Here is a 22,847-nt window from a genome sequence, read left to right on the forward strand (position 1 = left end):
TGCATTTATCATTTTTACTAAATCGACCTTTAGATGTAAGAGAATGGTGTCAGAGAGCAAAACAATGAAGGAAAACATGGAAAATCCAATAAGTTCAGTGTAAAAATGATTTTCATAATTGAAGATCTACATAGAGAACCGACGGATGGCACAAAAGGACTACATCAATAAAACATTTATTATTTTCTCTTATAAGGAAAAATAAAAATAAATTCATTGTGGCTTACTAAGATGTTCAATGATGTAGCACTCACCATTCCTAAAGAAAGGTTGCCCTGTTGGTTTTTTCTCAGCAAGGTAAGCTGCAAGTTGAACATCACCAAGTTCCACCACACCAGTATTTGCTACTCCATCCAGCAAAGCAACTGGACATAGGGGCATGAAAACAAAATAATCATAAAGTGGCAACAATGTTTTATATGATACTGCCTCCAATTCAAACTGATCACACAAAAGACAGGAATTTACTAAATGAACTAATTTAGTGTTCTTATTCATTGAACGTAGCAAACTTAAAACCTATTTAATTAAAAATGCAAAAATAAAAAGTGCAGAGTTGAAAAAGTAATATATATTTACCAATGACATATAACTGACAAAAAAGTAATCAAGGAAGATATCAATCCATGTTAAGTATATTATCTTATTTCAAGGAAGAGATCAATCAATCTTAAATATATTATCTTAACATATGTATAACTTGTTTTTGAATTTTTCGGATATTTTATTTCTCCTATGGACGTCCTTTCACTTATCCTTGAAAGGGTGGAAAGATGAAGATATGGACAAAACGTGAAACTTTGTGTTAGAAGTATGGTAATGTTACTTCAAAACAACCCATTAACTTATTTTATATACACTAGAATGTGTACATATGCTGAAGAATGGAGGACACTCCTCAAAATTTCCATTGATCTAAATGCAAACTTAAGGAATCTCCCAAAATCCTGATGTAATGGGAGAAAAATCAGTGATGTAAATAATACTGTATAAACCATGGATGCATGGTGTCAACCATATAGTCAGCTCTGTGATATTCTCACCGCTTAGGAGCTCAAAGTTTTCATGTTTTATTTTACTCCAGAACAGGGGTTCTATTCACCCTTTACTCATAGTTCCAGTACACACCACTCTATTCAAATATGGTATGCCAAAAGTTAATATTTAAAAAATGGCTATCCATACAAATCTCACTACATCATATCAAGGCATATATTCTTGGCCTCTTGACTCTACTTGTTTCTTTTCTTTTTTCCCTTTTTTTCCTGTCACTCACCCACTTATTTTTTTTTTTGCTGCATAAAGTAGTGATCCACAGAGCTCAATGCCCATGATGTCGATGGCATCAAGATCACTATTATCAGTGGTAGGATGTGGCTGTCATTACCACCATATGTTCTATTATTGCCGGTGATTGTAGTGTCACTAGCAGAACTTTGAGTGTGAAGCAACACTTGTGGTATTTTTTTTTTTTTTGATAATTAATAAGAGATTTATTACCAAGAATCAGTATAGCTCGAGTACACGGGTATACAAAAGGAAATACCTACATACACTAGCTAAAATGACAAAAAAGACTAAAGCAAATCCAGAAATTCTTCACCATTCATTACAATAGCCTTAGCCCACAAACATAAAGTATTAAAGAAAAATTTCCTAATTTCTCCCATCAAACGTTCTCTGTCTTCAAAACACCTCCCATTCCCTTATAGCTATCAACAACATATCAAGCACAAAGGAATCATCTTCCAAAGCAATACATTGTCTCCCCTCTACATCTCTCCAACAAGCGCAAGTAGATCCACCACCTGCTTAGTCTCCACCCCAAGCAATACCCATCCTACCAAAATTCTTGTTCCACAAAAGCTTTGCCACCTCACAATGAAGAAAAAGGTGGTTTACTGATTCACCATCTTTCTCGCACATGGAACACCAATCTACGACGCAAAGTCCATGCTTCCATAAAATTTCCCTCGTCAGAATTTTATCAAGAAACACCAGCCAACAGAAGAAGGCCATCTTGCTAGGCACCTTAACTTTCCATATGCTTTTCCAGGGGTAATCACAAACACCTTGGCAGGTTAACGCCTTGTAATAGGAACGAACCGAAAGTCTGGACTTTCCTGCATGAATTCACAGCAAGCTATCCTACCTTGAACAATCTTCAACTCATATAATCTTCCAAAAAAATCAGAGATTACATTCCCTTCCTAGTCATGCACATTTCTCACAAAATCAACATTCCATTTAGGACTATTACTCAAAAAAGAAAAGGAATTAGCCACTGCAGCATCTTGGTCCCTTGTGATCCTAAAGAGAGAAGGGAACACAATCTTAAGGGCTGAATCACCACACCAAATGTCATCCAAAAACATATCCTCGATCCATCCCCCACCTTAAATTTAACATGATTAACGAACTCCCCCCGACCCATCCAAATGGACTTCCACAATCTCACCCCATATGCTCCTCTTACTTCATTAGAACACCAACTCCCCCACTTTTTCCCGTATTTAACATATATCACATTTTTCCATAATGCGTCCCTTTCTAATATAATATCTCCATAACCATTTCCCAAGAAGAGATTTGTTAAAGAGCCTCAAATTTGGCACTCCGAAACCTCCACCAGAGAAACTTCCTTTCCTCCCTTAACAACCAATCCCCCCTCCCACACCCCCCCCCCCCCCCCCCCGGGGTGCCCGCAGGGGCAGGCACAACACACACAAGAAATTCTCTTCTCAATTGTAGTTGCTACCCCAGCCGAAAGAAAGAAAATATGTAGGGAGATTAGACAACTACTCTTTATCAATGTAATTCTACCCCCTTTAGACAAAATTAACTTTGTCTAACCAGCTAACCTCCTCTCAATCTTCTCTATCACCCCATCCCATATCATAACAGATCTGTGAGGGGCACCCAAGGGAAGACCAAGATACCTCAATGGCAACGAAGATATCTTACACCCCAAAATATTAGCCAAATCTGAAATATTCGAAATGAAGCCCACTGGAACAATTTCAGACCTGGCTAAATTAATTCTAAGGCCTGAAACAACTTCAAAACAAAACAAAAGAGCTCTCAAAGACCGAAGGTGTTCTTGATTGGCCTCACTAAAAATTAAAGTGTCGTCAGCAAAAAGGAGATGTGAGACTTTTAAGCTACTCCTATTTCCCACCCCAAAACCCAACAAAAAGCTTTCTTCCACCACCACTTCAATCATTATGCTCATAGCATCCATGAGAAGAACAAAAGGGAAAGGAGATAGTAGATCTCCTTGTCTCAATCCATGTGTATTGTTAAAGAAATCAACCAGGTTGCTATTCACCAAAATGGAAAATCTCGGCATTGAAATACAATGCTTGATCCACAAACACCACTTCTCTCCAAAACCATATTTCCCAAGTAAATACAATAGAAACTCCCAACTAACATGGTCAAACGCCTTTTCCATTTCCAATTTAATCAAAACTCCACACTCACCCATTTTAATTCTACTATCCAAACATTTGTTAGCTTTTAAGACTGTGTAAAGAATTTTTCTCCACCTCACAAGCTCACAAAAGCATTCTAGGACTTCAAAATAATCTTTTCCATCACCACACTCATATGATTAGCATGCATCTTTGACATTATCTCGTACACCTCATTAACCAAACTAATCGGCCGAAAATCCTGCATTTCTGCAGCCCCCACCTTTTTAGGGATCAAAACTATAAAAGTCACATTGAAACTTTTCTCAAATTTCATAAAAGAATGAAATTCAAGAAAAACCATCATAATATCTTCCCTCACAACGCCCCAACAAGCTTGGAAGAAAGCCATAGAAAAACAGTCCGGGCCCAGAGCCTTGTCCTTTTCCATTCCTTTAACCACATCAAGTACCTCATCTTCTTCAAAAGCTCTCTCCATCCATTCTACACTTACTTGGTCAATAGAATCAAAAAACAAACCATCTAACTTTGGTCTCCACGAGTATATTTCCCTGAACATCTTCTCAAAAAAACTGACAGCATGCTCCTTGATGACCACTTGATCCAAAGAATGTTCTCACCATCTTGAATAACTTCAATAGCATTATTCCTTCTATGAGAATTTTCCATTTGGTGAAAGAATTTTGTACACTTATCACCTTCCTTCAACCAGAGAACCCGAAATTTCTGCCTCCAAGAAATTTCCTCCATTAGAGTGCTTTTCCAATTCAGCCACCACCCTTTTTTTTCTCTCCAACTGCTCACCTGAAATAAGCCCCGACAGCTCCTTATCCTCCAACGGATAGTATTAATATTAAGTTCTTGTGGTCGGCCTTTGTGGCGGTCTGTGGTCATTATGATGGTTGATTGTTTTGGTGGCAAGCTGTGTATTAATGAAATAACCTGTAATCATCTAGGTTGTTGCTTGCTAGTTGTGAAAATCACCCAAGCATTTTCAGCAAGTTTCAAAGGTGAAGGCCTTGGTTTGGTTGTGGTGTTTGGTGTTTCCTTATCAGCATCCTTGATCCAACCCAATTCAAGGCAAATCTCAGTCCAACCCATTTAAGTATAGTGGTTCCTGCCTAATTACATAAGGATCTTAGTCCTTCCCATTTCAAAATATTTGGTCCAACACAAACCAGATTCAGGTCAGTCCAATACAGCTCAAACCCAACATCCATCTGGGTCTTTGGATCAGCTAGAGATACATTCGGGTCAACCTGATATCCGTTACATTGACCCTCACTCAATCACCCCTATTGGCGCGTTCACATATGATTTCAGTAAAGTTTGGGCCGGTTTTCTATATTTTTCAGCGTGTTTTGGCAGATTTCAGCTGGTCCAGATTATTTTTTGGTATTTTCAATTGGTTCTGTGCAGTTTTCACTACTTGTTGGGGCAGACTAGTGTTTCAGGAGTTTCCACTTCATTGAGATGATATCTTGGCTTATTTGCTTAGGTTTGACCTATTTTAGGCCCATTTCAACAATGTATGTGGTGTTGTATTCTTCTTTTATTGCAATTTTGCCATTGGTTGCTGGTAGCATTGTGTAAGCCCATGATTCAAAATGTTATAGATTACTTGTTCATGTCATTGCATTTGTTCGTGACTTAGTTATATCCGATAGCCACTAAATTGGATATCATTACGTTGACAACTCTAGCAAAGGCTCCTATGACTTCTGTGCAACTGAATGAGAAGAACTACGTTTCTTGGGCACAATCAATGAAAATATTTTTCGAAGGAAAAGGTTTTTATCACCACTTAACAGCAGGAAAGCCTAGCCTTTGAGAATAGGAAGATAATTACATTATCTCTCTTAAGCAGTATGAGCTTCACATTTGATCCTCATAAATTTATCTTCCTACTGCTGCTATGAAATTTTGGGATCATCTCCAACATATGTATTCTGGTTCTGGGAATATCGCTTAGATTTTAGAAGGTGCTCAAACAATTATTTGGATTTGAGCAAAGTGATCAACATGTGGACAAGACTACAATCAGGTTGTGGGCCTTGTGGCCCCCTATGAGGAGAAGAACATGTATTAGCCACTCCATTGACTTGAAACTGTGGAGAAATGACATGAAGATGTGGATGTTGTTCAGTTTCTTATCGTCCTAAAATCCAAATATGAGTTTGCTGCATAGTAGTTCCTAGTTGAAATCTGACCATAGTGGGAATCGCTTTGCTTTGTGTAGGGTCTCCCTCAGATAGACAGTTTAATACATGATACTGTAAAATCTGAGGAGATAACCTAGTTGCTTACAAAAATAAGAAACAAATAATAGTGATGTGGTCTAGTGCTAGAGCAGAATATAAAGGGCAATGGTATATACTGGTAGTGAACTAACACGGTTGCACCACTTATAAGTACTCATTAGAGAGACCAGTTGAAATGTTTACAAAGTGCTATCCGTTAAGACTTTATTTTCTCTAAGCTGTGCATGTATGATATGTATGCTCTAGCTTGAGAGGAAATGCTAGAAGAGTTTGGTGGGGTTGAAATAATACGTTAGTAATGGAGATTCATTTGGATCTCCCCCTTGTTGGGGGTGTGTTCACATGGTTCAATAGTTGGGGTTGATCAAGATTGGATAGATTTATTGTTTTTCCTTCTTGGGAGGTTTATTACCTAGAGTTGTGTCAAAAGAGATTGTCTTGTGTATATGTTCAGATCACTTCCCTATCTTGTTGGATTATGGAGGTATTCATGGGGGTCACAGGTACTTAAGTTTGAAAATATGTGGTTAGGAGCTAATGGCTTTGTTGAGAAGGTGAGAGATTTTGGTAGTATTCTTATCAGTTCATGGGCACTCCTAGTTTTATTCTAGCCGGCAAGCTCAAAGCCTTGAAGTTTTTGAGAATGTTAACAACCCCAAGAATTCCCTTATGGAAGAGCTGAATGACTTGGAGGTTCGGGAGGAGAATGGGGTTCCTTCTTAGGAGGTTTTGTTGAGGAAACGTTCGGTGGTGGCTGAACTTGAGAGGGTGCTATTGATGGAGGAGATTTCTTGGTGGCAAAAGTCAAGGGCTCTTTGGTTGAAAGAGGGGGTTAAATGCACTAAGTGTTTTCATAGAGTGGCTTATTCACATTGGCAAAGTAATGCTATTGAGATGCTTCATTCAAATAATTGTGTGATTTCCTTTCTACCTAAGATTCAGGATCATATTGTGCAATGTTATGAAAGTCTTCTCATCGAACTAGCTACACGGAGGCCAAATCTAGATGGTTTGGCTTTTGAGTCTTTAGATCCTCAAAGTGCAAGATGATTGGAAAGAATTTTTGACGAAGATGAGGTTCATCATGTGATTAGTTGGATGACAAAAGACAAAGCTCCTGGTCCCGATGGTTTTTCTATGGCATTTTTCAAAGCTTTTTGGGGAAAATTGTGAAAGAAGATGTGATATGGGCTTTTAGGAGTTCTATTCTTAAAAGAAGTTTGAAAAATGCCTTAATGCAACTTTTATTGCTCTCATCCCAAAGAAACCTGGGGCTTCAAAGGCAAAGGATTCTGGTCCTATTAGTCTCATGAGTGGGGTTTACAATAAAATTTTGAAGCTTCTTGCTAACCATATGAGCACGATTGTGGAGGAAAAAAAAAGTCTTTATTTGGGGGATACAAGTCCTTGATTCAGTTTTCATTGCCAATGAATGCTTGGATAGTAGAATGAGGGGAGTTCCTGGTATTCTTTGTAAGCTTGACATGGACAAGGCATATGATCATGTGAATTGGAAATTCCTCTTTTATATGCTTGGGAGATGTGGCTTTGGGGGGAAATGTCATTTGTGGATTAGGCATTGCATCTCTATTACTCAGGTCTTAGTGTTGGTTAATGGCAACCCTGCTGGTTTTTTCCATAGCTCTTGTGGTTTGAGGCAAGGGTACCCTTTGCCACCCGCCCCCCGCCTTTCTTTTTCTCTCTATTATCATGGAGGCGCTCGGTCAAATGATGGAGGCCGCCATTGGGGGAGGATTTATTTTCAGTTTTTTTTTTTTTGTGGGAAATGCTAATAATGGTTCTACCATACTTTCTCATCTACTTTTTGCATATATGATACTCTTCTTTTTCTGTGATGTGGATTGTGGCCAAATTCAAGCTTTAAGGGCATTGCTATTATGTTTTGAAATTGTTTCAGGTCTCAAGGTAAATCTTGGAAAGTCTGAGATGGCTACAGTGGGGGTGGTGCAAAACATTAATAGCTTGGCGAGTTTTTTGGGTTGTAAAGTTGCTTAATTGCCTATGAAATATTTGGTCCTTCCATTGGGGGCGATGCAAAACATTAATAGCTTGGCGAGTTTTTTCGGTTGTAAAATTGCTTCCTTGCCTATGAAATATTTGGTCCTTCCATTGGGGGTGCCTTTTAAGGCTAAAGTTAATTGGGATGGGGTTGCAAAGAAAATTGAGAAAAGGTTGGCTAGGTGGAAACGGATGTATCCATTGAAAGGGGGTAGAATTACCTCAATCAAGAGCACTTTTTTCAATCTTCCAACTTATTTTCTATCATCAAATCCTTTGCTTGCAAGGGTGGCTAACTGGATTGAGAGATTAGTTTGTGCTTTCTTATGGGATGGAATGGGGAGGAAATTAAGTTCCATCTGGTTAGTTGGAATAAAGTTTGCTCTCCCATTTCTTATGGAGGTTTGGGGGGGGGGGGGGGGGGTAATTTGAGGATATTTAATAAAGCCTTGTTGGGGGGTTATGTTGATATGAATCAGAAGGGGAGTCACTTTGGAGGGAGGTTATTGATTGTAAATATAGAAGTTCTTGGGAGCTTAGTGTTCTAATGAGGAAAGGGGGTGTGGGTCTATGGAAAATCATTAGAAAGGGCTGCGAGAGTTTTGCAAGCCAAGTTAGCTATGCAGTTGGATACAATTCTAGGATCCGATTTTGGCTTGACAATTGGTTTGGTGAATGCACTCTCAATAGGGTGTTTCAGGCCATCAATCATCTGGCTTCTTATCATCATGCCTCTGTGTCGGATCTGTTAGTCCTTTCTAACTGTTCTTACCAGTGGGATGTTTCTTTTACTAGAGCTGTATAGGATTGGGAAATTGATGAAGTTTTAGCCTTTTTCAGTTTTTATATTCTTTGAGGCTTGGTAGGAACGATGGGGATAGGATGTTGTGGAGGCCCAAAGGGAGCAATAAGTTTTTTTTTTTATAAGTAAAGAACGGCATATCAAAGGGAGAAATAAGTTTACAATTCAATTGTATTCTAAGCTTTTGACATCTCAGAAGTGTTTTTCTTTTCCTTGGAAGTGTATTTGGAGGTCTTATGTGCCTTCCAAAGTTGCTTTCTTCATATGGACTGCCTCTGTTGGGAAAATCCTGACGACAGACAATTTGAGGAAGCAGAGTCTCATTGTTATAGACTGGTGTTGTATGTGTCAGAAGCACGGGTATGGCGGATCATTTACTTCTGCATTGCAACTTATAAAAAAAAATGAGATTCGTTAGGGTAAGTTTGGTTGATTTTAGTAAAGCTCGAGAGAGGCAACATAAGTATCCTGCCTCTTTTTTCATTCCCTGCAAATTTCACCACACACCAAGCACCAGAAAACACAAATTAATTCTAGAAAATGCTTTACATAGAGACAAGCACAAGCTCAATGGAAAATGTCATTTATTAATAAGCGAGCAAAGGTAACCAAGAAACTACTTTACAAACATCAAATGCTTCCAAGAATAATAAGTGTACAATTCAAACATCAAATCCAATTGCAGATTACTGGACTTAGTTGGACAGGTAATAACACAACTCAAAACCGTTTGCAGCTACTACCAATCTTCAAGTTCCATCATGCTAAACACCAACACCTAATTTTCTCAAATACAACTATGTTTGAGTCCTAATAACTATTAAATTTCGTACATATTTATCCTAATAAATGCTTTATTACCTTTAGATTTGAATGGTCTCAGCTTCCATGACTTCCTTGTAACTGTTTCTAATTCCTAAATAGGTGTATTCACATGTATACTTCTAATGTACCTGGGTTATGTCTATCTTCATATCAATAAAATATCTTATTACTTGTCAATAAATAAATAAATGCTTTATTACCCAGTACTAGATTGTATAACTAACAAACTAGAAAATTAACAATTTAACAAACAAAGTTTGTATACAAGTCAAGATACATACAACAGATATGGTAATAGAGATGACCAAGAAATCTTTGGGGAAGAAGCAAGCTCCAATAATAAAAAAATAAAATAAAATAAATGGAATCCACAAAAGGGTGGTTGGAGTAATGCATATCTAATATACAAATTAGTAAGAAGAACCAAAACACCTGAAATGATGCAGTTTGGGGATAGAATTTAGGCAGGTAATATGAGACAAGGTACAAAGGGAATTTGCAGCCAACACCATGTAGTTTGCAGGGTTCACTGATTAGAGTACATAAATAGGACAGAAAAACAATTCACTTCTTATCTCAACAAAATTTACTCATATGCAGATAGGGTAATTTACATCACATACTTGAAGAAGAAAGAACATACCAATCCTTTTCCAGACAACTGAAAACTGTGCACAGCGTTTGCTCCCAAATGAAAACAACTACACCAATTTCAATAGGCATTCACTAGGAGTCAGTACGTATCATTAAAGGAAAAAAAGATTATATAAAAACAGAATACATACTGTAGTGACAACACAATTCATTAATTACAGCGAAATTCTACTCATTCAGGCACCAGCATGTGGTATGCCCATTTTGCTTAGACATTGAAAGGAAACTAACCCAGCAATTAAGATAAAGAGAAAGGATACTCCTTACTATTTCTTAACAAAATGGGGTTATTGAGCTGATTTAATTCCATGAAGGTATTTTTCTTTATTATTAGATGTGCATTTCTGGGAGAGAAAAAGATAAAAGCAAAAAAAAAAGATGCCCACCAAATATAATATTCATAACATCTGAATATCTGTAGCTATTACTAGTACCTGAAACAGCCAAGGGTCAGCATTCTGTAAAATCGACTGAAAATCTTTGGAGGCAATGACATTAAGAGTAAGATCTTCAGTCTCTGATAAAAAGACAAGGGTAAAATAATAATAACCCAATTTCCCATAACCAACTTTATAAGACATATTAACTCAAATAAGGTAATGAAAATTAAAAAAAAATAACTAACCAGGAGCAGCATCTAACAGAGGAAGTTCTACTTTTGAATAACTTTCACCAGCATATTGCCCTTTGAACTTTTCAACAACATGCTACAGCCAAGAAAACAAGCCATTTAATTGATGAATGCAATGCTACTCACAGAGTTAGAGAAGAAGGGCAGGATGCAAATGTTAAATGCCACAGACAAATAAGCCAAGTGCCTTAATTACTCACTAGTTGCTCATCGATGCCAAATATGTCATAGTTCCTTTTCCATGAAGGATTTGACAGCAACTCGTAAGCATATCGAACCTACAAATTTTGAAGTAGATTGACCTCTACGGTTATGAAACAGTTGAGAAATATCATCCAAATTGCATTCAGATGAAATTCAGCTTCTACATTAAGAAAACAAATTCAGCTCCATTACCAATCCATAGTTAAGTACACTTGTATTTTTATAAAATTACTATTTCTAGATCACTGTTATATATTACAATGCTTGACATGAAGACTCTTTAATAAAGTTCATATTTGTATTTCTAACAAATGGTTGACAGTTTACACAAGCTAACACATCATAGGGTTACAGCGTAAAAATCAAACCAACTTAGTCCAAATTGAAGTAAAATTAAAAATATTTTTTAGAAGGCAGAATCTTTAGAAAAAATTTCAAAGGAAGGAACAAATGAATAGACATATCTACTCTGAGAATTATTTCCTGGGACGCAGATCAATAGCACAAAATATTAAAAATACTACCTTTACAAGAGGAAGTTACATACCTTAACAAAATCAGTAGCACTAGGAATCTCCTTGCCTGAATTCCTGAAACCGCCAATTTGTTTGAATCTTACGATAGTAGTAAATACTACGATTCCGAATAACATAAATGAATATACCCATACTACTAACAAGCTTCTCATCGAGTTTTTCATAGCACATATCTACACCAACTCCCACTGTTTTTAAGACATCAGGCTAGTAGCATTTTTAATCTATTTTTCCAACTACCTATAAAAAAAATCAATTTTTTCCACTAGATAGTAACAAATTTATCAAAAAAAGTCCACAGCCATAGTAAACCATATCTTCACCTATTTGAAGGAACTGCTTTTACTCACAGATAAACAAGCTATAACTACATTGATACTACTGTAATAGCCTTTCCAAAATTCAACAAATCAAGTGGCAATAGTTATAACTTGATTTCCATGCCACAAAACTTAGGTATCCTTTTTTTATAAATAAAAAAACTTAGGTATCCCAGTTACATAATACCATGTGATCACAAAGGCGGTAGTACGAAGAACTAAAAAAATATATAAATAAACAAAGCCACTTCCTTGAATAGAAGCTCGCTAAATACTAAAAGAATAAATCAGCACGAGAGCAATTACAAGAACATTTGGCACCCTTAGATCTTGCAAATGAGTTGTTCGGTAATCAATTTCTAAAACTCTCATCAAATTGATAAGATCAACAGCCATTCTGTTGCTATTTTGATTATGTAATTGGTATGGTTTCATGAGGATATTGAATGAACAGTATATCCTGGGACACAGACTACGGGCATGAAAATATAAATATTTGTTTGAGTTCAATAAATGTGGAAGTGTGCAAGTCAACTAAGAAAGAAAAAAACTGTGTGCAAGTCAAGCCATAGAGGTCCTAACGAGTGCTAACTATGTTAGTGTATGTGTGTTCGGGTTCGAGTCCATACTTATTTCTATAGTTGATTTTGAAATATAAAAATAATAAAATGCATTTATAAAAAGTTTAGATGATGTTAATACTCCCAATGGTGATATATGAATCATCTAGGGGTGAATTCTGAAAAATATTGATTAATTGAGGAATCACGAATGGTCTAACTTTTTTTATAGTGGTACACCCCACTTCCAACCAGCTTAACATTTTATGAAGTCCACTGTCAACTTACATGTTACACAACTTTCCTTTTTATTAAAGTCTGAGTTTCATCCCTTGATAAAAATGTTAATTTTAATATGGTGAAATAGCATTAATTAGTTAAATCCCAATAATCAGCATTACATAAACAATAATACTCATTACAGCTAGCAAGAGAGGAGAAGCAGAATAGAGGTACAAACGTAAGAGCTCTCTATTTCAATAATTCCTATCCCTCTTATCTCCTAACTTTCTTAGTGTGTACTATGCAAATTCATGCAACTTAATTCACCTAAAGAACCTCGGAACACTTTCATTAGAGCAAGACAATTATTAGATTCATTTCTCTTTGTTCTGAAACAGTTTAAAGTTGAATATTAAATTGGCCAAGTCAAAGCTATTGGGTAATGTGGATCATGTCAATAGCTTGGCATGCATCCTAAGTTGTCAAGTGTCTTCTTTGTCGATGACGTACTTAGGCCTTCTGTTAGGAGCTCATTTTATGGCCAAGGCAATCTATAAGACAATAAGATAGATAAGCTGGACTGTCTTTTGGTGGTATGGAAGATATCAAAGGGTAGCCGAGTAACCTTGATCAAGAGCACTCCTCTCCCTATAGGCGTTACTAACCTTACTGCGAAAACCTTAATAGGGACTTCTTGTAGTGCATAGGGGGAGCAAAGGAAATTTCATCCGATGAGTAGACACCTATTGTGTTCCTCATATTCCAAAATAAGAATATTGATTACATTCAATAAAGCTCTATTGGGAAAATGGCTTTGGTGTAATGTGAATCCTAGAACTAGTCTGGGGAGGGAGGTGATAGAGATGAAAAGGGAAAGTAAGTGGCTTGATTGGTGCTCTTACAAGGTATATCTAAGTTTCAAGATTGCCAAGGAAGAACACCAAAAGAGGTTGAAGGCAATATTCCAGGTATATCTAATATGAGGTAGGAACGGAACTAGGATAAAGTTTTGAGATGACATATGGTCTGGCAACAAGCCTATTAGAAGGGTTTTCTCAGACCTCTTTTTAACATTTCTAAATATAAGAATGCATTGCTAGCAGACAACTTACAACTTTCAAATTTCTCCTCTCAATGGAACTTGTGCTTGTTCAAGCAGCATGGGATTGGGAGGCTGATCTCTTTACTATCTTTTACACTAGACTTAATTCTCTTTTACTTAGATTAGGAGGGGAAGATAAGATGCAATGGAGCAATGGAGCATATTGAAGAGAGGGGTGTTTCTCCAATCCCTCATGACAACATTACTTTACCATGGAAGAGGAAGTAGCAAGGCCCATTAAGAGCCACATTCTTTGTTTGGATAGAGGCAATTGGGAAGATCCTTAACGGGGGGAGGTAACTCAAGGCTTATGTTTTAATTTCACTATGCCACTGGATATATTATTACCTTTTTTAATAAGTAAAAGAATGATTATTGTGAACAAATGGAATAGGCACAGCCCAAATACACATGATGTATACAATAGGAAACACCTAAAAGAAGTTAAGTGCTTGAAAAAGAATCAAGAAAATCATGAAAACTAGCACCAATGAAATCAATAACAGAAGCCCATAAATATAAATATTCAAAAAGAATCTTCTAACTTCTTCTAGAGAACATTCCTTATCTTCAAAGCTCTGATCATTCCTCTCAAACCAAATGCACAACATAAGGCATAGGGGAACCATCTTCCAAGTTGCAGTGATTCGGAAGTTACACTGGAGGTCTCTCTAGCTGGCTAAATGATCCATCACCCTCCTAGGCATCACCCATGCAAACTTGAGCCTTCTGAAATCACATTCCATAAGGCCTTGGCCGCCTCACAATGAAGCAGCAAATGGTCAACGAATTAACCATTCTTCTTACACATACAACAGCAGCAATTAACAATAATAATCTGCCACTTCCTTAGATTATCCATAGTGAGGATTTTCCCAAGGGAGGCTGTCCAACCAAAGAAAGCAATCTTGAGAGGCACCTTACTCCTTCAGATATCCTTCCAAGGAAAAGGGTTGAAATTCTGACCCATCATAGCCTTGAACAGAAACCAAACAGAGATTTTCCCATTCCCAGAGTGGATCCAAATCATCTTATCCGCAGCGAAATTGCTAAAACTCATGGAATACAGCTGGCTGAGAAAGTTGGAAATTGCATCCATCTCCCAATGCTGTGCAGCACTGAGGAAACTAAATATTCCAATGCAGAGCATGCATGTACCCTCTAGCTTCACTTACCAGGATTTTTCTGCTCTTTTCTCACTCTCATTCAGTGTTTTCGTTTTATACATCCATGTGCCTCGATTAGGCCTCTTTCTCTTTGATTGATCATTAGTAAAATCATCTTATTTTGTAAAAAAAAAAAAAAAAAAAACCGAAATCATACAAGTTCTTTGTATGCTTATCATATATGCCAAATTTTGCATTAATCAAATATCATTAATTGTCCAATTAGAAAATCATTTATTTGTATACTTTTAAAATTTAAGGAAGAAAACATGATTTGAACATTCTTTAGACGAGGTACTTCTTAATCTGCAATTATCTCAATATTTAGAAAATATTATGCAGCATTTGGACGTTCTAAAATTTGTTTTCGTCAGAGAATGACTATTTTGTAAAAAATTAGTAAATGGAAAATCGTCTAACATAGTGATTAAAAAGTTACATCAGGTGCCTGATCATAACCTTAATAAAAAAAAAGACATATTTTCCACATATATTAGTACAACGATCTGCTCTAGCAAGCGGGAGGATGAGAGAAGTGCTCTTATCCTCCACATTGTTAATTTAACAGACAACTTCGATGATCGAAAACCATATAATCTATCCAAACGGAAGGCGTTTGAAAACTTAATATCAAGGAATAATAGCTGCATGATACAATAATAATGGAATTATAGATATTACCACTTGGACGAAAGCTTCTCGTAGGCCTCCTCCACTTCTTCAATAGAACTGTACCACGCGATTCCAAGAACTACAATTCAGCCCACCAAAGAAACAAGTAAACAAGCAAATAACAAAAAGCAAAACAATCACACAAATTTATTTTTGTGTGTGTGTGGAGAGAGAGAGAGAGAGAGAGAGAGAGAGAGCGAGTGGAGTGATTCACCGTCATAGTGAGTGGGAGGGAAGGACTTGGAGATAACAAAGAGCTGATAGAACATAGCGGCAGCGAAGAGAACGAGAGGCAAGGAGTAGGCTTTAATCTTTGACGCCATTGTTGACCTCGCCGCCGATCCTGATGATACCCTAGCCATGTTGGTGAAGGCTCAACAGAGAGAGAGAGAGAGAGCCTGACAGACGACACAACATTTCCATATGCAATATGCGATTGGCACCCTTTATTCTCGCACTTTGAGGTGGGATCAGAGAACGCAAGGTTCCATGAGTTCTGGCACGTGGAGCGACGTTACTTGTTCGTTTTAGAGGGCGAGTGTAATGTAAGATTTTATTAAAGATAAATGCAGACGATTGCGGCCTACGTGCAACGGATTCTTTTCTTGTTTGACTGTAAATGTACGGATACAGAGGACAGAAATGGATGCCGGATTACCCTTTAGAATGCCACGTGTCGTTTTTCCCCAAATTTTGACAAGGAATGCAAAATAAAAATACGATCGATTCTGCACACTAAAATAAATATTCATCTAATATAATTAGTCAAAAGATTAAATTTTAATAAAAATAATATTAATTTAAATTTTAAATATAAAATCAATAAAATTGATATACAGATTCGCTTATACAAAACAAAACTCGAATGAAAAGTGGTGAGTCTACACCAACCCTAGGCCTTTTTCTATTTTTTAATATCATTTTTAACACTTTTAAATATTTTTAAATAAAGAAAAAATTTTACAATATTATTAAATAATATTTTCTTAATCACCAAGTAAAAGAAAAAATTCAAAAATAGAGCGGCAACTCCCATCGGATCCCTAATTTTTTCCAAAAAAAATGCTAAGGTTGTTTCAACATGCTAGAGTTGTTCATACCAAGCGGGAAAAAAGTAACATAGCTAGTTAATTACCTAATTGTATGTTTGAGATTAATATAAAAAATATAACTTTAGAGGTTATAATTTATGATTTAAATAATTTTTTATACTATTAAAAAGTTATTTACTGTTTGATAATTGTTAATTGGAGGGGCCCCACGTGGGACAGACCCCTCCTTTACTCTGCCTAACTCATGGCTTTAAGCCATGCGTTATTTGCTTGTAACGCATGGCTTAAGCCATGCCATGCGTTTCTGCCAAATAAATGGCAGATTAAAGGCCAGCCGTGTAGGGGGCTATATATAATTCCCCTCTTTTGATTCTTGGTAATCATCTGAAAAAGTAAAAAAAAGCTCTCTCTTTTGTTCTCTCTTAAAATAGTATTTAGGCTGTGGATTTGTTAAAACGTTACTCTAGTTTTACACTACGTAGTACGCTTTACCACTAAGTAAAAACTCTTGAGATTTGTCAATATGGAGAAACTTGTGCACCAACTTTTTAAGCTGAACTTGAGATACTTTCCGCTATGTTTTCTTACATTGGTATCAGAGCATTTATAATTGCTTCCAATTTCTTTTTGGCATATGCATATAAACTGCGTTTTTTTTTATTCGCGCACATGTGGTGCTGCAGTGTTTTCTTAGAAAAAAAATCTTTTTTTTGGCTGAACCGTGGTGCAGCGGTGCTGCGCTCACCACCCACACACGGTGGTGCAGCGAGCACCACCTCTGCTCTCGGTGGTGCAGCTTGCACCACCTGTACATGGGAGGTGCAGCGCACACCAGCAGGTGCCCACGGTCCTCCATGCACTGTGGAGGCACCTGCAGCACCACCTCGGTGCTGTGCGCACCAGAGGGGTGCTGCTAGCACCAGAGCAGCGCTGACTCGGTGCTGCGCGCACCGTGAGGTGCTGCCAGCACCACCTAAATGCTGCGGCAGTACCCAGCTTCCTCTGGAAGTAGTTTCCGGCGATTGGCGGCGCCAATGACATCCATAAACGGCAGCTGAAATTTTTTTTTAAGTTACTGTTCACGTGAACAGTACTTGCGGGAGGAAGGAGATGACTTGAGTCATCTACCCTCTGATAGGCCGGGTTGGGCTTGGGCCCTTCCGCCCACTATGTTTTGGGTTTAAGAAGAAAGAAAAAAAAACGGGGGCTGGGCTTTTAAGCCCAGTGTTTTTTTTCTGTAAGTTTTTTTTTTATTAAAAACCGAAAAAAAAAAAAGAAAAAAAAAGGTGGCATAATGGGTTTTGAAACCAAGACCTACCACTAAACTAAGGAGAGGGCGCACCTATGGGCTGCGAATATTCTTTGGTTTAGGTGGGGGTTTTAAATGTTTTTATAATAGGTTTTTTTGGTTAAATAATAATAAAAATTTAAAATAAAAAATAAAATAACATTTTTTTTGGCATGATTTAATATATGCTTAGATATATTGTTATATTACATGTGATCTTTTATTTAATGTTATAGATTAAATGTGATAACATGTGAATATTTGTTTATTTTCATGCTATTTTTTCCATAATGTTCTATTACATATGATCTTTTATTTAATTTTTAGATTAAATGTGATAACATGTATGTGTGTATTGAACATATGGAAATATGATTATTTTATCATCTATGAATGTTAGACTTAAATGTTTAGACATTAGTCTTTATTTCTTTTAGTGATAAAATAGAAAATCCCACTAAATAGTCTTAGTTAGAATTGTCAGTGTGAATGATAGGCTGAAAGAATTGCAGTAACCCCAGTAAGAACTGTAAATGCATTGTATAGCCAAAAGACCATGGTGACTCCAGTAAAAACTGTAAATGCACTGCATAGCCAAAAAGATTACAGTGGCCCCAGTAAGAACCGTAAATGCATTGATGGAACAAGAAAAATAGACTATAATAGTCTCATATGAACCATCTTTGTAGACTGGCCCAACAGGTTGCTGTAGTCTGGCTGTTTTTGTAGACTGGCCCAACAGGTTGCTATGGTCTGGGTAGCTGTCCTTGTAGACTGGCCCAAAAGGTTATTGCGGTTTTAGTAGGTTATGTCTTTACATGTGACTAGGCTTAGATGACTACTTAAGATAGTGGGAGTATGGTTGAGATTTATGATGATAAATTCTCCCATATTAATTTTTTAAAATTTGCGTGGGAATTGAGCTAGAAATCTAATAATTGGATATTGTGGCGCAAGAGATGATTTTGAAGCATAGAGATTTTTCGATCTTGTGATATGTCTAAATTATTTTTTTTCTAATTTGAAAGGACGCGGCAGATTTCTTAGGTGTGTGAGTAATATCTCTTCTTTGCGTATTATAGTGAAATGGCATCCATAAATATTGTTGTCGACTTGAACAAAGGGGAGAAATTAGATGGGGAAAACTATGACATATGGCATCGCAAGATCCAATATGTCTTAGATGAGCAAGAGGTCTTTGAGGCATTATCTCACACCCTTACTATGCCCAAGGAAGGGAACTCGGAACAACACAAGATAGATCAACAAGCCTATACCCAATGGGCTAAGAAAAATCGGTGCGTGCGCATAATTATGTTAAGCAGCATGCACAATGATCTAATCATGTGTGAGTTCGAGGTCTATGACACTGCCCAAAGCATGTGGGAGGCTTTGAAGTTGAAGTTTGGTGGAACCTCAGCCACTAGGTTGCGTGGATTAACCATAAGGCTCGACTCCTATAAGATACGCTCTGACCACACGATGAAGCAGCATCTTAGGGCTATGTCAACTATGATCCGCGAACTTAGGTTGGCAGGAAACAACTTGACAGATGAGCAGCAAATACAGGCAGTGATAAGATCACTACCGAATTCTTGGGAGAATATGAGTTAGAACCTGACGCATAACGAGAATATCAAAAACTTTGATAATGTCTAGCGTCATTTGGAATTGAAGGCTGAGCGCCTAGAGGCTGCTAAGCCCAATCATACGGCTTATGTGGCTAATGCTGGTTCGCGCAAGGCATCAAGGTCTAAGCGCAAGAAGTTCAAGAATGGAGTGGCTGCTGGATATATTAAAAAAGTGTCAGGAACTTCTCAGTGCACCAAGAGGGGCAAGCGCGGGAAAAAAAAGTCAAAATTAGAGTGCTTCAACTGCGAAAAGATTGGCCACTTTGCTTGTGACTGCACTGAGCCGAAGAAGGTACACTCTGACTTTTCTCGCATTGCTTTTGTAACTAGCCATGTGATGGTTGCTGACTCCTATCCTTTGTGGACTGTTGATTCAGGAGTGACCGAGCACATAGCGCGAGATAGAGTCGGATTTATGGAATATCGCCGGATTCCAACTGGGAGCCGTGATATCAAGGTGGGGAATAGAGCTAGCGTGGAGGTACTGGGACTTGGTACCTACAAGCTGGACTTGCAGGGTGGCAACACTCTTTTCCTCCACAATGTGCTATATGCTTCTAAAATCAGACAAAACTTACTTTCAGTTGTTACTCTATTAAAACTTGGTTTTCGGATTGTTTTTGAAAACAATTATGTTTCCTTTCATTTGGGCCATGTGTTTTATGGCAATGCTTTTCTTCAAGACGGTTTTATGATATTGGATTTGGTTTATTCTAATATAAATGAATCTATTGTTTTTCTTTCTTCATCTATTGATAATTTGGATTCATACACATGGCATGCTAGGCTTGGCCACATAGGGCAAGATAGAATGACTCGATTAGTTAGAGAAGGCCTGATAGGCAATCTCGCTAAGGTCATTTTGCCCACGTGTGAACATTGTCTAATAGGAAAAGCTAAGAGAAAACCGTTTGGAAAAGCCACTAGGGCATCTTTTCCACTGCAATTAGTCCATTCAGACATCTGTAGTCCAATGAGTGTGAGGGCAAGACACGGAGGTGTCTACTTCATCACTTTTATAGATGATTTTTCACGTTACGGTCATGTCTACTTAATCTCCCATAAGTCTGAAGCATTGGAATGTTTTAGGCGATATCTAAGAATAGTCGAGAATCAGTTAGATAAGAGTTTAAAAACTCTAAGAACTGACCGAGGACGAGAATATCTTTCTGAGCAATTTAAAAGGCTCTGTGATGGAAAAGGAATCAAAAGACAGTTAACAATGCCGAGTACGCCACAGCAAAATGGTATGGCGGAAAGGAGAAATCGAACACTGCTTGAGATGGTTAGGTTAATGATAGCGCAAGCAAACCTACCAATTTCTTTTTGGGGGGATGCACTTTTGACTGCTGCCTATATTCTTAATCGAGTGCCCTCCAAATCAGTAACTTTCACCCCATATGAACTATGGACCGGCGAGAAACTCAATTTGAATAACTTGCGGCCATGGGGTTCAACAGGTTTTGTTCATGATATTTCTCATAAGTATGGGAAATTAGGCTCTAGAGGGAAGAAGTGTATCTTTATAAGGTACTCAAAACACTCTAAAGGGTATATGTTAATAGGTGAACAAACTGATGGAAGTGTAACTGAGATTGAATCACGAGATGTGGAATTCATTGAAAATGAATTTCCAACTAGAGGTGAGGTTGATAGGAGTTTAGAACTTCATGAGATTGTGGAACAAGAGGAAAGTGCTCCAAAGAATTTAGTTGAGAATGAGGAAGAAATTCTCCAAACTCCTACAAATGATAAAAGGGACTTAAATTCGAGTGAGAGCACACCGCTTGTCAATCAATCACAACAATCTCAGCCGCGTAGAAGCACACGTGAAAGTATTCCCCGTCGTCGTTTTGAGATTGAAGGAGAAGCTTTTATGGTAGCTCCGCATGATAATGATGAGCCTAGGACAATTCATGAGGCTCTCTCGTCTTTTACTAAAGATGAGTGGATGAAAGCTCTTAATGATGAAATTGAGTCTATAAAGACTAACCAGGTCTGGGATCTGGTTGATCTACTGACAGGGCGTAAGACTATTGGGAACAAATGGGTTCTTAAAGTCAAACGCAAGTCGGATGAATCGATAGATAAGTACAAAGCTCGCTTAGTAGTGAAAGGATATACCCAACAAGAGGGTATAGACTATGAGGAAACTTTTTCACCAGTGGTGAGGTTTGCTTCAATTCGCCTGATTCTAGCTATAGTAGCAAATATGGATTTGAAACTCTACCAAATGGATGTTAAGACAGCATTTCTCAATGGAGAACTAGATGAGGAGATCTATATGGATCAACCAATGGGTTTTGTGGTCAAAGGTCAAGAGCGCAAAGTGTACAAGCTCAAACGATCAATATATGGCCTAAAACAATCATCTAGGCAATGGTACCTCAGATTCCATCGAGCCGTTCTTTCGAATGGGTTTATGATAATCACAGAGGACCATTGTGTCTATGTCAAAAGGTCTAAGAAGAGTTTCATTGTGTTGTCATTATATGTTGATGACATACTACTAGCTGGAAATGATAAAGGGTTGATAGTAGCCACAAAAGAGCGATTATCCTTCAATTTTGAGATGAAGCATATGGGTGAAGCAGGATACATTCTGGGAGTTAAGATCTACAAAGATCGCTTAAAGAGACTTTTGTGTTTGTCCCAACGACTTACATAAAGAAAGTCCTCGAGCGTTTCCTAATGAATGAATGTAAACCCATTGACACCCCTATTGCAAAAAGTGAGAACTTATCTAAAGAGTTGTGTCCTAAGACTCAAATAGAAAAGGAAAAGATGGCCCATGTCCCTTATGCTAATGTTGTGGGTAGTCTGATGTACGCAATGATGTGTACTCGGCCTGGCATATGCTATGCAGTTGGCTTAGTGAGTAGATTTCAATCTAACCCTGGACTGGCTCACTGGAAAGCAGTTAAGAGGATTATGCGATATCTCAAGAGAACTGCAGACTATGTGCTGTGCTATCAAGGTTCAGATTTGCAGCTAAAAGGTTACATCGATGCCGACTGGGGTAGTGACCTAGATGAGCGTAAATCAACCACTGGGTTTGCTTTTCTGCTCAACAATGGTGCCATTACATGGAGCAGCAAGAAACAACCCTGTATAGCTTTATCCACCATGGAGGCAGAATACATAGCTTGTTCTGTAGCGATTCAAGAAGCTGTTTGATTACGAAGATTCCTCAAGCATTTAGACATTGGCAAGGATTCTTCAGATCCGGTGACAATATTCTGCGATAGCATGGCTGCTCTCGCATATGCTAAGAACTCTAAGTACCATGGATATCGCATATGCTCTCGCATATGCTAAGAACTAAACACATAGATATCAGATATCACTACATCAGAGACATGGTAGCGCGAAAGGAAGTGGTTCTGAAACACCTCTCTACAAGTCGCATGGTTGCTGATCCCTTAACGAAACCCATAACAAGAGATGTCTTTGAGGCTCATGTTAGGA

At 37.7% G+C, this 22,847-nt stretch overlaps 1 protein-coding gene across 2 annotated transcripts in view; it reads right to left on the reverse strand.

The window, feature by feature from the left end:
* LOC122290391 overlaps positions 1-15,891 on the reverse strand; it is a 36,258-nt gene extending 20,367 nt beyond the window's left edge. Inside the window, exons 1-8 of one of the 2 annotated variants that reach the window (XM_043098039.1) lie at positions 15,623-15,891; positions 15,418-15,487; positions 11,378-11,420; positions 10,827-10,904; positions 10,621-10,702; positions 10,430-10,515; positions 9,985-10,042; positions 255-365 (exon numbers count right to left, since the gene is read on the reverse strand). In XM_043098039.1, the coding sequence (XP_042953973.1) occupies positions 255-365; positions 9,985-10,042; positions 10,430-10,515; positions 10,621-10,702; positions 10,827-10,904; positions 11,378-11,420; positions 15,418-15,487; positions 15,623-15,770 (676 nt within the window). In that variant the 5' untranslated portion in view covers positions 15,771-15,891. The remainder of the gene's footprint in view (positions 1-254; positions 366-9,984; positions 10,043-10,429; positions 10,516-10,620; positions 10,703-10,826; positions 10,905-11,377; positions 11,421-15,417; positions 15,488-15,622) is intronic. The other variant, XM_043098040.1, reaches the window with a different exon arrangement.
* Positions 15,892-22,847: the final 6,956 nt, after the last annotated feature.

This window comes from Carya illinoinensis, chromosome 12, assembly GCF_018687715.1.
Source record: "Carya illinoinensis cultivar Pawnee chromosome 12, C.illinoinensisPawnee_v1, whole genome shotgun sequence".
NCBI lineage: Eukaryota > Viridiplantae > Streptophyta > Magnoliopsida > Fagales > Juglandaceae > Carya > Carya illinoinensis.